The following is a 14,123-nucleotide window of genomic DNA, read 5'->3' as shown; positions in this document are numbered from 1 at the left end:
ACATGATGGTTCTTCTGGGCCACATGGCCTCTACAGTGCACGTGACTCCTTTTGCCAGACTTCACCTCAGAATTCCTCAGTGGACCCTGGCATCTCAATGGACGCAGGTATCCGACCCTCTGACTCGCTACAGGTTACTCCTGCTCTGACACAGTCTCTTCGCTGGTGGATGCTCTCTTCCAATCTCTCCAGAGGTTTGCTGTTTCACACGCCTCCCCATCAGAAGGTTCTCACGACCAACTCCTCGACCTATGCTTGGGGGGCTCATCTGGATGGTCTGCGCACTCAAGGCTATTGGACCAGTGCGGACCGCCTGTGTCACATCAATCTACTGGAACTCAGAGCAATTTTCAATTCTCTCAATGCTTTTCAGTATCTCCTTCACGACATGGTGGTTCTCATTCGCATGGACAACCAGGTCGCATGTATTATGTCAACAAACAGGGAGGCACGGGATCGGCCTCCCTCTGTCAGGAAGCTCTGAAAGTCTGGGATTGGGCAGTTCGCCACAACACCTTCCTCAAAGCTGTCTACATTCAGGAGGCGGATAATGCCTTGGCAGACAACTTGAGTCGTCTTTTACAGCCTCACGAATGGACTCTCCATTCCACGCCCCTTCATCACATCTTCTCTCTGTGGGGAACGCCTCAGATAGACCTGTTTGCAGCCCCCAACAATTTCAAACTGCCTCAGTTCTGCTCCAAGATCTACACTCCTCACCGCCTCGAGGCAGATGCTTTTCTTCTGGACTGGAGGAATCTCTTTCTGTATGCGTTTCCTCCGTTTCCTCTCATTCAAAAGACTGGTCAAGCTCAAGTCCGACCGGGCCACCATGATTCTGATTGCTCCTCGGTGGCCCAGGCAGCCTTGGTACTCCCTTCTTCTACAACTCAGCAGCAGGGAGCCCTTCCTTCTACCAGTGTTTCCATCTCTGTTTACACAGCATCAGGGATCTCTGCTTCATCCCAACCTGCAGTCGCTACATCTGACAGCTTGGGGCCTCTCAACGTAATCCCCCTTCAGTTTTCCCAAGCTGTGCGGGATGTTTTAGAAGCTTCCCGGAAGCCTGCTACCAGACAATGCTATTCCCAAAAGTGGACTAGATTTTCTACATAGTGTTTTTCTCATCATAAGGAGCCTCAACATGCCTCTTTATCCTCTCTTTTGGACTATCTTTTGCACTTATCTCATTCTGGCCTCAAGTCTACATCGATCCGAGTCCATTTGAGTGCAATTGCTGCTTTCCATCAGCCTCTTCAAGGGAAACCTCTTTCTGCTCATCCTATGGTTTCCAGATTCATGAAAGGACTTTTCCATGTCAACCCTCCCCTCAAACCACCTCCAGTGGTTTGGGACCTCAATGTTCTTTCTCAGCTTATGAAGCCTCCATTTGAACCTCTTAACAAGGCTCCTCTGAAGTTTCTCACTTGGAAGGTGGTGTTTCTCATCGGCCTCACTTCTGCTCATAGAGTTAGTGAGCTTCAAGCATTGGTTGCGGATCCCCCTTTTACAGTGTTTCATCATGACAAGGTGATCTTTTGCACCCATCCCAAATTCCTCCCCAAAGTGGTCTCGGAATTTCATCTGAATCAATCCATTGTTCTTCCAGTGTTTTTTCCAAAGCCTCATTCTCATCCTGGAGAATCAGCTCTTCATACTCTGGACTGTAAACGTGCTTTGGCTTTCTATCTGGAACGCACCAAGCCACACAGAACTGCTCCTCAACTTTTCATCTCCTTTGATCCGAACAAGTTGGGATGCCCTATCTCTAAGTGTACCATCTCAAACTGAATGGCGGCTTGTATCTCTTTCTGCTATGCCCAGGCTGGATTACCCCTTCACAGTAAAGTCACAGCCCATAAGGTCAGAGCAATGGCAGCCTCTGTAGCCTTCCTCAGATCGACACCGATTGAGGAGATTTGTAAGGCTGCCACTTGGTCCTCGGTTCATACCTTCACCTCTCATTATTGTCTGGATACTTTCTCCAGACGGGATGGACAGTTTGGCCAAACAGTATTACAAAATTTATTCTCTTAAGTTGCCAACTCTCCCACCATCCCATTGTGGTTAGCTTGGAGGTCACCCACTAGTGAGAATATCTGCCTGCTTGTCCTGGGATAAAGCAATGTTACTTACCATAACAGTTGTTATCCAGGGACAGCAGGCAGTTATTCTCATGTCCCACCCACCTCCCCTGGGTTGGCTTCTCTGCTAGCTATCTGAACTGAGGAGACACGCCCGGTGCATCGGGCGGGAAGGCACTCGCGCATGCACGTGTGGGCGACTCGAAACTTCTAAAGTTTCTACAAGCAAGTATGCTTGTGAGACGTCCGCATCGGGGCTCTGTCGGATGACGTCACCCACTAGTGAGAATAGCTGCCTGCTGTCCCTGGATAACAACTGTTATGGTAAGTAACATTGCTTTTTTAAAAAACATAATTAGTCCATACCTGAGACTGAAATTTTGCAGGGTTATGCAGTTGATATCTCTCAATTTTGTGGTATGAATAAATCGCATTCCCCACTTTTGGTACCCTTACGCTTAGCAGATCACATTTTTGTATATATTGCAGGGCAGGTATCTAAGAGAGATGTTTGGCAGTGGTTAGAGCAGAGAGGTCTGATCATCCCAGTTTCATTCCTATTTGGTAAATCAATATGTCACCTTGATTAACTTCCATGTTTTCAAAAATGCATTTCAAGCTGTTTACAATTGGGACATATGAGGTCTGTTCATAAAGTTCCAGGACAGTTTGAATTGCGTGCCAACGGAAATATCTTTTGAGACGCAGTAGGTGGCATTGAGTAGCTTGAAACCTCACGAATAACTTCCTTTTTTTCTGTTTGTTGATATCTGTTTTCAACTCTGAGCTACAGCAGTTGTTGTGAAAGAGTGTTTTTGTGATTGGCTATTTTCATCATGTGCAGCTCAATAAGCAGCGCTACAGTGTAACGTTCTGTTTTAAATTGGGTAAGACCGCTACAGAAACTTATGAAATGTTGAAAATGGCATATGGGGGAACATCAAAAACTAAGTCCAAACAAACTGAATACCAAAAATATTCAAGCGCACCAAAAAGTATTCAATTATATGGTACCAGGAACTATACCACAAACATACTAAGAGAGTAAAAATGGAGAGAAAGACCTTGGTATTCCCAGGGATCCGTATCTCCTGGAACTCTGTCAGCTTCATATAATTGAATACTTTATGGGGAACATGTCATGAGTCATGGAAGGTGTTTTGAATGGTATTTACGCTTCAAAAGTGGTCGTGAATCAGTGGAAGATGATTCGTGAACTGGAAGACAATCAACATCAAAGGATGATGATCATGTTGATCAAATGAGGCTTCTCGTGCATGCTAATTAGCGATTAACTGTTAGAGAATTGGCAGAGGAATGCAACATCTCCATTGGTTCATGCCACATCATTCTAACAGAGAAGTTGGGGTTGTCTCTCATTGCGGCATGGGGAAAAGTGTATACATAGGGAAGGGGAGTACTTTGAAGGGGACCCAATGGAATAAGTTATAAGATTTGTTTAGTAAATTTTTATAAAATCGGTCCTGGAACTTTTTGAACAGACCTTGCAAATCTATTCTTTCAATTTGTGTGTACATTGACAATGTTATCACAGCTATAAATATAGGACTGCCTTATTCAAGCCACTATGCAAACAGCTCTTATATGAAGCATCCAAAACTATAACATTAAGTATGATAAGCCAGTGAAAAAATACTTTATTTTTTTGTTGATAGGTACAAGGCTATAGATTGAGACTTCATTTTGATGGGTATGCAGATTGCTATGATTTCTGGGTAAATGCTGATTCACCCGACATTCACCCAATTGGATGGTGTGAGAAAACAGGACACAAACTAATGCCTCCAAAAGGTACATATATTATCATATATCCTCTGTCTGGTACCTGATTTTTAAACATTGTTGTCAGTCAGGGTTTAGTCTTTGGATGTTCTTAAGGTACACACAAATCAATCAGAAGTAGTGTTAATTGGGTAGTGTTAATTGAAGATGATGATTTTGAGCTTTGCCTGTCTATGTTCTAGAGGGTTTTTGTGGTGTTCACTTTCTGTTTTTTCATAATTTTACAGTTTCTATAAAGACATTGTTATGACCACTTCAGGCACATGAGTTTTGCTCCCCTGTCAGCAAATAGAGACCAAGAATGAGGGGGGGGGTGGGGGGGGCTGGAGCTGCCGGACCCATGAGGTGAGAGTGTGGCGCAGTGATTAAAGCTACAGCCTCAGCACTCTGGGGTTGTGGGTTCAAACCCACGCTGCTCCTTGTGACCCTGGGCAAGTCACTTAATCCCCCCATTGCCCCAGGTACATTAGATAGATTGTGAGCCCACCAGGACAGACAAGACTGGGAAAAATGCTGGAGTACCTGAATAAATTAATGTAAACCATTCTAAGCTGCCTTATGAGAACAGTATAGAAAATTGAATAAATAAACAGTGTGAAACGTTTCAGCCTCTGATAACCAGAGCTGGTATTGTGATGTCATAATGCCTCATTCCACCAATGCCCAAGAGCCAACCTCATCAGTGATGTCACAATGGCTTGATTGTCCTTTCCTTGGCTCACTTTTACTACACTGATGTCTAGAGTGGCGCGGTGGTTAAAGCTGCAGCCTCAGCACCCTGAGGTTGTGGGTTCAATCCTACACTGCTCCTTGTGACCCTGGGCAAGTCACTTAATCCCCCCCATCGCCCCAGGTACATTAGATAGATTGTGAGCCCACCAGGACAGACAAGACTGGGAAAAATGCTTGAGTACCTGAATAATCTCATGTAAACCGTTCTGAGCTCTCCTTGGAGAACAGTATAGAAAATTGAATAAATAAATAAATAGTTGACACCCTGTATAATCTTTTATAGAAGCCAACTAAAGCTACTTTTTTCAGTTTCAGCCCAAAACTACAGTTTGGTTCTGTGAATGTGAACCAGTGAGGTCCACTGGGCATTGTTAGAGCTTGCAGTCAGCAGCCCTCTGATTGCCACACTCCTGTCCCAGGAACTGCAAGCACAGGCTGACAATTAGGAGAGCCATTTGAATAAGGACTTCTCATTGAGTCTGGCACATTTAGGTTCCAAAGTCAATACAGATGTAATTAAATATCTTCTGAGACAGGAACATTGTGAGACTGTGTGAAAATAAATTGTGATTTTCAGCTTTTTATGCTTAACCAAACTATGCACAAGTAAAAGAGAAAGTAGCATTGAGGTGTTTCCTATTTTATATTTAGTTATAAAACTGATTAAGGATAGGCATGATATAGATTTTTACTAAAATAGGGTAATAGAGTCCAGACTCTGGTCTACACTTTGGACATTATACCAGTCTGATACAGAATCCAGAATAAAAAAGTACTTTGATGTTACTGAATGCAAGGACTATATGCTCTGAAACATTACAATCAAGAACAGTGCATTTCTCAAATTGTTAGGGATTGTATATTATAACCTGCCCTGATCCCCTCAGGCTATGTTTTACCCAGTAGACCAGTGTTCTTCAATGCAAGGCCTGGGAGCCAATGAGGGGGGCAGTAAATAAATAACTTACTCTCTCCTTCCGTATAATATGAAAAAATTTCCCTTGGGATAATTCTGTATTTCTTACTGTTGGGAGTTTTCTGCCTCCTTTCTAGGTTACAAAGATGGAGATTTTACTTGGGCTTCCTACCTGAAGAATTGCAAAGCTCAGGCAGTGCCTAAGAACCTTTTCAAGACCCTCAACACAGTAAGTGATGTAACAGATTTAAAGCTTTCAGAGTCCTCTTACAGAAAGCAGATATGAAATTTGTTAACATAGCCTTTGGAAAATGGTTATATGAATGAATTTGACTTTGTAAATTATTTCAGCTCATTGCTTTCTGATCTATGTTGTGTATGTTGTTTTTTATATCTCTTGGAATCACTTTAACGATCATATCATGTAATTAATGTTAACAAGGAGCTGCTGAGAGACTTCCAAAATTAATGACTAAACAGTATAATTTTTAATTCTAAGTGGGTATACACATATTTGAAATATATCACAGCTATTTGAATAGAATAATACAGTAGTAGGGAAATTCTATAAATGGTGCTTTAAATGGGTGCTGGAAAAGATTGGTGGTAAGCAATATCTATAAAGGATAGGCGGCGTCCTCATTATAGAATACCACTCAGTGCTGATTCCCACGCACAACTTGGTACCAGCTTTTATGTCTGTTTAAACCTGGCAGCCAAATTGGTGAGAAGACCCATTATTCTGTAACATTGCAATTTTTTGGAATGCCCTGACCAATGTTCCCTCTAAGGATTGATAGGTATGTGCAAAAAAAAATATGCATGAGCGACAAGTTACATACTCCACAAATTTCTGAGCAGGCAGGGAGGACGAGTGCCCGTGAGATTGTGGGAGGGTTAAATACTCAAAACTTAGAAGAATAACAATTTACTTAAAGTTTTTGCTTCGCCAGCTTTCTGGTATCTTTACATACAGTGGCGTACGTAGCATATGTAACACCCGGGGCCCATCATTTTTTGGCACCCCCCCCATCTGTATGAAAAACATGATTTTTAGTAACAAGCCACATGTCACATATGAGTACCTAGGAAAAGGCAGCATCTTACATATTGCAGTGAGCAGTACATCAATACACCCATTGTAAAACTAAACAAGCCAGACCAGCACAGATCAATCCTACACTGTCAATCCTAACAGAAAACCATGTCTTCGAACACACAGAAAGCACCTTTGCCTAGTATGGAATATGTCATCACAAACTAACCCCTCCCCCTTTTACAAAACTGTAGTGTGGATTTTAGCCACGGTGGTAACAGCCCTGACTGACGCTCATAGAATTCTGAGCATCAGAGCTGCTACCACCACGGCTGGCGCTAAAAATCGCTCCACAGTTTTGTAAAAGGGGGGATAAAATAGAAATACACAGCTTCAACACTCTAATTCAGGGGTGCCCAAACCTTTTGGGCTTGCGAGCTACTTTAAAATGACCAAGTCAAAATGATCTACCAACAATAAAATTAAAAAACACAAAGCACACTATATGCTGAGAAAATGTTGATTATCATTCCTATTCTGGGTTTTTTTCAAAGAAGTCAAGGCAGATGACTCTATGCATTGTCACCTCAGTAACAACCATACAAAAATAGACAAATATACCCCCTTCCTTTTTATTAAACCACAATAGCAGTTTTTAGTGCAGGGAACTGCGCTAAATGCCCAGCGCTGCTCTCAACGCTCATAGGCTCCCTGCGCTAAAAAACACTATTGCGGTTTAGTAAAAGGGGGCCATAGTGCAAAATATAGACAGCATATATAAATTCAGACACATTTTGATCACTAAATTTAAAATAAAATCATTTTTCCTACCTTGTCTGGTGATTTCATGAGTCTCTGGTTGCACTTTCATTTTCTGACTGTGCATCCAATCTTTCTTCCCTTCTTTCAGCCTGTATGCTTCCTCTCCTCCAGACCTCATTCCCTCCCCTAACTTTTTCTTCCTCTCTCCCTGCCCTTTCTTTCTTTTTTCTCTCTTGATGCCCCCTTTCTTTTTTTCTGTTTCCCTTCTGTCTCCCTGCCTGCCCCCTTTCTTTCTTTCTCCCTACCCTCCACAAAGCCACTGCTGCCACCATCGGGAGAAACAGGCCCCAAAGCCACCGCCGCGGCTGCCCCAAGCTCTCTGCTTCCCATAGTCAGGCCGACCAGCATTCCCCCAACGTCAATTCTGCCGTCGGAGAGGAAGTTCCGCCCAGCCAGACAGCGATTGGCTGGCCCGAACTTCCTCTCCGACGACAGCCTTAGGGGGGGTGCACAGCCGGCCAGATCCGGACCTGGCCAGCTGTGCACCCCTCCTAAGGCTGCACCCGGAGCGGACCTCCCCCCCCCTGGTACGCCACTGAAGACGTGGCAGCGGCTCCTCTCACGAATCCCCACCTGCGTCGGAAGTCCGATGCAGTCGGGGATCTTGAGAGGAGCCGCCGCTGCATCTTTCCACTTAAAATACACTAAGACGAGCAGGGTAGACCGTCGCCGCTTCCTCTCACCTCCGCCCGCGACACGAACTGTGCGACACGAGAAAACGTATGAGCGACGCCATTGAAAATAGTGAGCGATCGCTCATGCGCTTAGCTTAGAGGGAACATTGGCCCTGACCCACCCAAGCCCTGCCTATGGCCATGTCCTTTAGAGATTGACCATCAAGAATTTAGAAAACTCAAAACTTCACCAATATTAATTTTTTTAAATCTTTTTTTGTTGTTGTTGTTCCTTTTCCTTAATTAAAAATACATGAATACTTCATAAATTAGAGTGAATATAAGATAATATAAATGAGATTAGCAAGATCCATGCAAAACCAGTTAGGCTTTTTAACATTAATGCACAATTAGCCAATAATTAACTCAATTAAGTTGTGTTTGAATCTTTGATCCACTCACAAATTTGAACGCCATATATAAAATCCGAGGGCAGATGACAAAACTGCTATGTTTTAGCAATCACGAGAGTCTATCCTCTGCATGAGAGTCCATAAATGTCCATCTACATGCCATATATGACTTTGAAACTGTATATCTTTGCTTCCTAGTGGTGTAAGCAGGTGGTTTCATAAAGATTGTTACTAAAAGTTATACGACTGCTTTTCCTGTGGCCATTTGCCTAATGTAAGTTCCTTAAAGCAATATCTTTAAGGAAAAAAAATAAGAAAGACAGATGCGCAATACTTGACAAGCTCTGTTAATAACTAATATATTCAAAGGATCAAATTCCATATGGTCATCTGGGTTTTAGATCAATAAAAGGAGTCCAATTCACAAACGTTTTCCAGTGCTCCATAACTGGTTAAATAATCCCTAATAATATCCATATTTTTGAATAAAAACTTTTTTTTTCAGCCCTTCAGTACACAAATGAGTTCCAGAAAGTACAGAAGCCACCACAAAATGACATGGTTAACAATCCTTATTAGACTATCATTTTACTAGTGTTAAAAGTTGTGAATGTAAACAGGCTGATACTCAGCTTGTGGTCAGTGATCTTAAAAGGTGCTGACTGCTACAGGCAGAAGGTGACAGGGTACCATCTGCCACGCCTCCTCTGTGCCATTACAAGTTCTAGAGCTCTCCTTTCCTCTTGATATGTGGTTGTGAGTGATGGACCCTTACCTACTTGACTGAGAAAAAAAAATGGCTCAGGCTGAAGAACTTTGAGCATATCTATGCCCACTCTTACATAGCTCATAAAAAATCCAGTCTAACAAGAACAGTTCTAAGTACTCCATGATAAGCAAATATTAGTCCAACCAAAACCCACAGTTGCAGAATTCAATTCAGAGTAAGTGGTCCCTCATATCTACCCTCCATTCTTATTTTACTACACCTTCAGAACACTCTCCCCACCCCACCCAAGTTTGCCCCAGGGTCTTGTATAGTGCTCATCCTCCCCCATAGCAGCTCACCCCCTCCTTCCTGTGACCATAGTAGCCTTCCTACCATAATCTGCACTAGAAAGGGGGGTGGATTGGAAAGCTGTAGAGGACTAAACTCTGAAAAATATCCAGACAATTTAGCCATCTTTCTGGTTTTTGACAAATCTATAGAATTTTGAAATCAGATAGTTGGCAATACCAGCCTTCTGAGTCCTGAACACATCTGATAGGGCTTAGGGATGTATCTAGTTTGCCTACCCCTTAATCCAGTTCTGATTTGCAGAATGTGTATTTCATGATTTGCCTGCCAGTCTTAAGAAGTCTAAAGTAAGGAACCCTGGTGATAATGATTCACTAGGAAGTAGATGGTTTGTTAAGCATTTTGATTTAATATGGGCCAGTTTTGATATGAAATCAGAAATTTGAAGAGAAGCACACATCTGCCAACAAGGAACTACAATTAGATGATATTTTACAATTCATTGATTCCTTAGCGTCAACAAGGATCAGTCCAGGTGGTCTGAGCTGTGTCTGTCAGCCAGGGAATGGAGACAGAGAAGAAAGTAGTTCTTTGAAATCTGTCCCTCAGGTAGCCATGGAACTCTTAGTATTCTTCTCTTTCTCGGAGGATGGTGGTGGTTTCCCATGCAGCTACTTGGCCCCGTCTACTCCTAAACTATTTTATTATAGTTTTGTTAAGCTAATTTTTTTTTTCAATGAGAAAATAAAGACCTTGAATGGAAATACTTGGAAATTTTGAGGTCCCTTTCCTTTCCTCCCTTTTCTTCAGCAGAGGTTTAGGATTGAGGTGCCCCTCTGGTCCAGTATTTACTGTACATTAGTTGATCATGGAGATTGATAGAAGGCAACACTTGATAGTGCCGAGTCCCTTCCCACCCCCCCACCCCCTAACTGGGAGACTTATACTACCAACAAGTATACTTATTTCCTCTTTTTTGCATGTATATTGTATAAACATTATTTTCTCTACAGTGCCTAAGCCTCTGGTATTTGAATTGCTCAAGTGCATTTTATTCCAGTTTGCATGCTCCTCACTTCACTATGGGCTGTTATGGTGCCTATGCCATTGTTTCCCTCTTATCTGAAGGGATCTTTTCAGACTGACTTGCTATGGACACTCCTTGCTTCATAAAATGTTTGCTTTTAGCTGCTAATTTTCTTTCAGCATGGTAGCAAAGCCAATAAAATCCACCACTGGTTTTTTATGCTATCTGTTTTTTCACTGGGCATACAGCCACCATATTCCTCTTGTGATTCACATCAGAGTGTATCTCCTATTTATTGCTTTAAGACCAATAAAGCAGAACTGAAGTTGATTTAAAAAAGAGAGACTTGTCTCAGTCCTTCTTTTCTCTTTGGTGCACAGAAGTCACAGTCCAAATAAAGTGTCATATGAAAGCAAATCCTTTGGTGACTTCTGTGCACCACTTACCACCATTTACAGCCCATTTACCTTATATACTTGAAAAAATGGCCCTAAAATGGGGGTCTCGTCTTGCATTCAGATCATTGCCCCCCTCCAGGACTTGTTGAAGGCCTACGCTGGGCCTGCCATATGGCCTGGTGGGGTGGGCCAAGAAAGGAGGGATCTTTCCCATCTCCTGTCCCAGTTGACTCTGCCAATTTTTTTTTGCCTCCCTCCCGCCTCCCCGCACGTACCTTTGTAAATCCCTGGTGTCGAGCGTGTACCGGGCAGGAGGAAGCTTTCCGCGCTCCTGCTCCATGCTGAGCCCCTCCCTGAATAGCTGCCTTGGGTTCTTGTGGCCAAGTGTACCGAGCATGAATGAGTTTTCATGCTCCTACAGAGCTGCTTGCTGAATGGTTGCCGTAAGTTCTCACAAGTCCCACAAGAACTTGGGGCTCAGCCAGGCAGGGCACAAAAGCTCGCTTATGCTTGGTACACTGGGCCATGAGAACTCGAGGCAGCCATTCAAGGAAGGGCTCGGTGCAGGACAGGAAGGTGAAAAGCTTGCTCCTGCCCTGTACCAGCTGGATCACCAGGGATTCAAAAAGGTACACGGGGGGAGGCGGGAGGGAGTTAAAAAAAATTGGCAGTCAGCCTGGACAGGAGACAGGAGGCATCCCTTCCTGCTCCAGCCCGTAAGGTCATAGAGCAGGCCTTGTGGAGGCCTGCAGGACATCGGGAGAAAAGGGGGACAGGGTACAGGGCAAAGAGGGGGGCTGGATGCAGTCTGGTAGGGGGACAGGGGGGAGAGCCTGGCAGGGCAGTGGGGGAGGGAGTGCAGCCTGTATCCCTTGCTCAACGAGGGGGCTGGTTGTGCTCCCTCGATCTGAAGGAAGCTTACACTCGTGTTCCGGTGCATCCTTCGGTTTCAGGTGGGAGATCTGCATCTCCAATACAGGGTCCTCACGAAGTGTCTCATAGTGGTGGCGGCAGCCCTAAGGTCCCGGGGTCTTCAGGTCTTCCCCTACCTCGACGACTGGCTGATCAAAGCCTCGTCGAGGGAGAGGGTTATCTCAGCGACCCGACAGACTATTACATTCCTTCAGAGTCTGGGGTTCGAGGTAAACTTCCCAAAGTCCCAGCTATGCCCCTCTCAGTCCCTCCAGTTTATCGAGGACGTGCTGGACACGGTTCGCCTCCAGTCATTTCTGCCTCCTCCTCGGCAGGCCACATTAGTGCGGCTGAGCAAGCAGGTTTCCCTGTGGGCTACGGTTTCGACCAAGCAGATGATGGTCCTCTTGGGTCACATGGCCTCCACCATGCATGTCATGCCGTTCGCACGCCTCCATTTCAGGGTCCCTCAGTGGACTCTGGCCTCTCAGTGGCGACAGGATCGGGATCCCGCTTCTCATCGCATTGCGGTGACCCCTTCCTTGAGACGCTCGCTCCTTTGGTGGACCAACTCTTCCAATCTTTCCAGAGGGTTGCTCTTTCTCGCTCCTCCACATCGCCGTGTCCTGACAACGGACTCCTCGGCGTATGCTTGGGGGGCACATCTCGATGGTCTGCTTACACAGGGCCTTTGGTTGAATGCGGACCGGCGTTGCCACATCAACGTGTTGGAGCTTCGGGCCATTTACAATGCGGTGGTGGTCTTTCGCCATTTACTTCACGATCAGGTGGTCCTGGTACGCACGGACAACCAGGTGGCGATGTATTACGTCAGCAAACAGGGAGGTACGGATTCCCTGTCCCTCTGCAAGGAGGCTCTGCGCCTTTGGAATTGGGCTTTGCGCCACAATGTCTTTATTCGTGCGGTTTACATCCAGGGCGAGCGGAACTGCCTAGCGGACAAGTTGAGCCGCCTCCTGCAGCCGCACGAATGGTCTCTTCACTCCCAGACTTTGCGTCAGGTGTTTCTTCGGTGGGAAACTCCGCAGATCGATCTATTCGCTTCCCCCCCTCAATCACAAGCTGCCTCTCTTCTGCTCCAGGGTGTTCTCCCCGGACCGTCTCGAGGCCGATGCGTTCCTTTTGGATTGGACGGGCAGGTTCCTGTATGCGTTTCCTCCCTTCCCATTGATTCTGAGGACACTTGTCCATCTCAAGTTGGCCCGCGCCTCCATGATTCTGATCGCTCCTCGGTAGCCTCGGCAGTCCTGGTTTTCCTTCTCCTTCAACTCAGTGTCAGGGATCCTCTGCTTCTGCATGTGTTTCCTTCTCTGCTGTCTCAGAGTCGGGGTTCGCTGTTGCATCCCAATCTGCAGTCTCTACATCTGACGGCTTGGTTCCTTTCCACCTGACTCCTTCCTTTGAGTTGTCCCAGTCGGTGAGGGATATTCTGGAAGTTTCTCGGAAAGCTTCTACTCGGCAGTGTTACGCCCAGAAGTGGACTAGATTCGCCACGTGGTGTGCTTCGAATCAGGTAGAACCTTTGTCTGCTTCTTTATCTTCGGGTTTGGATTATTTGCTTCATTTGTCTTGGTCTGGCCTCAAGACTAATTCGGTTCGTGTACATCTTAGTGCGATTGCCGCCTTCCATCGGCAGCTTGATGGGAAGTCGCTGTCTGTCCACCCCTTGGTTTCTCGTTTCATGCGGGGTCTCTTGAATGTCCATCCTCCTCTCAAGCCTCGCTCAATTGATGAAGCCTCCTTTTGAGCCCATGGACAAAGCTCATCTGAAGTTCCTTACTTGGAAGGTGATCTTCCTGCTTGCCCTCACATCTGCTTGCAGGGTCAGTGAGCTGCAGGCTTTGGTAGCGGACCCACCTTTTACTGTTTTTCATCATGACAAGGTGGTCCTGCGCACTCATCCCAAATTTTTGCGTAAGGTGGTGTTGGATTTTCACCTTCATCAGTCTATTGTTCTTCCGGTGTTTTTTCCGAAGCCCCATTCTCACCCTGGAGAGCGTTGGCTTTTTATCTTCAACGCACCCAGTCGCATCGGAAGGTTCCTCAACTTTTCTTGTCCTTTGATCCTAATCGGTTGGGGCGTACTGTTTCCAAGCGCACCTTGTCCAACTGGTTGGCTGTTTGTATTTCCTTCTGCTACGCTCAGGCTGGTCTCTTGCTGCATGGTCAGGTCACGGGACATAAAGTCCGAGCGATGGCGGCTTCTGTCGCTTTCCTCAGGTCTACGCCAATTGAGGAGATCTGCAAGGCTGCCACTTGGTCTTCGGTTCATACCTTCACCTCTCACTACTGTCTGGATACTTTGTCCAGGAGCGATGGCCGGTTTG

General features: G+C 45.3%; 1 protein-coding gene across 9 annotated transcripts in view; it reads left to right on the top strand.

The window, feature by feature from the left end:
- L3MBTL3 (L3MBTL histone methyl-lysine binding protein 3) overlaps nt 1–14,123 on the top strand; it is an 88,553-nt gene that overhangs the window by 37,554 nt on the left and 36,876 nt on the right. For all 9 annotated transcript variants that reach the window (XR_004540388.1, XM_033955414.1, XM_033955411.1 and 6 more), the window contains 2 exons: nt 3,761–3,896; nt 5,673–5,764. Coding sequence is in view for 8 of the 9 variants with exons in the window: in XM_033955414.1 (XP_033811305.1) it covers nt 3,761–3,896; nt 5,673–5,764 (228 nt within the window). In the remaining variant the exon portion in view is untranslated. The remainder of the gene's footprint in view (nt 1–3,760; nt 3,897–5,672; nt 5,765–14,123) is intronic.

Source organism: Geotrypetes seraphini, chromosome 8, assembly GCF_902459505.1.
Source record: "Geotrypetes seraphini chromosome 8, aGeoSer1.1, whole genome shotgun sequence".
NCBI lineage: Eukaryota > Metazoa > Chordata > Amphibia > Gymnophiona > Dermophiidae > Geotrypetes > Geotrypetes seraphini.
Note: the sequence above shows the minus strand (reverse complement) of the source record. Positions and strands in the feature narration are given on the sequence as shown.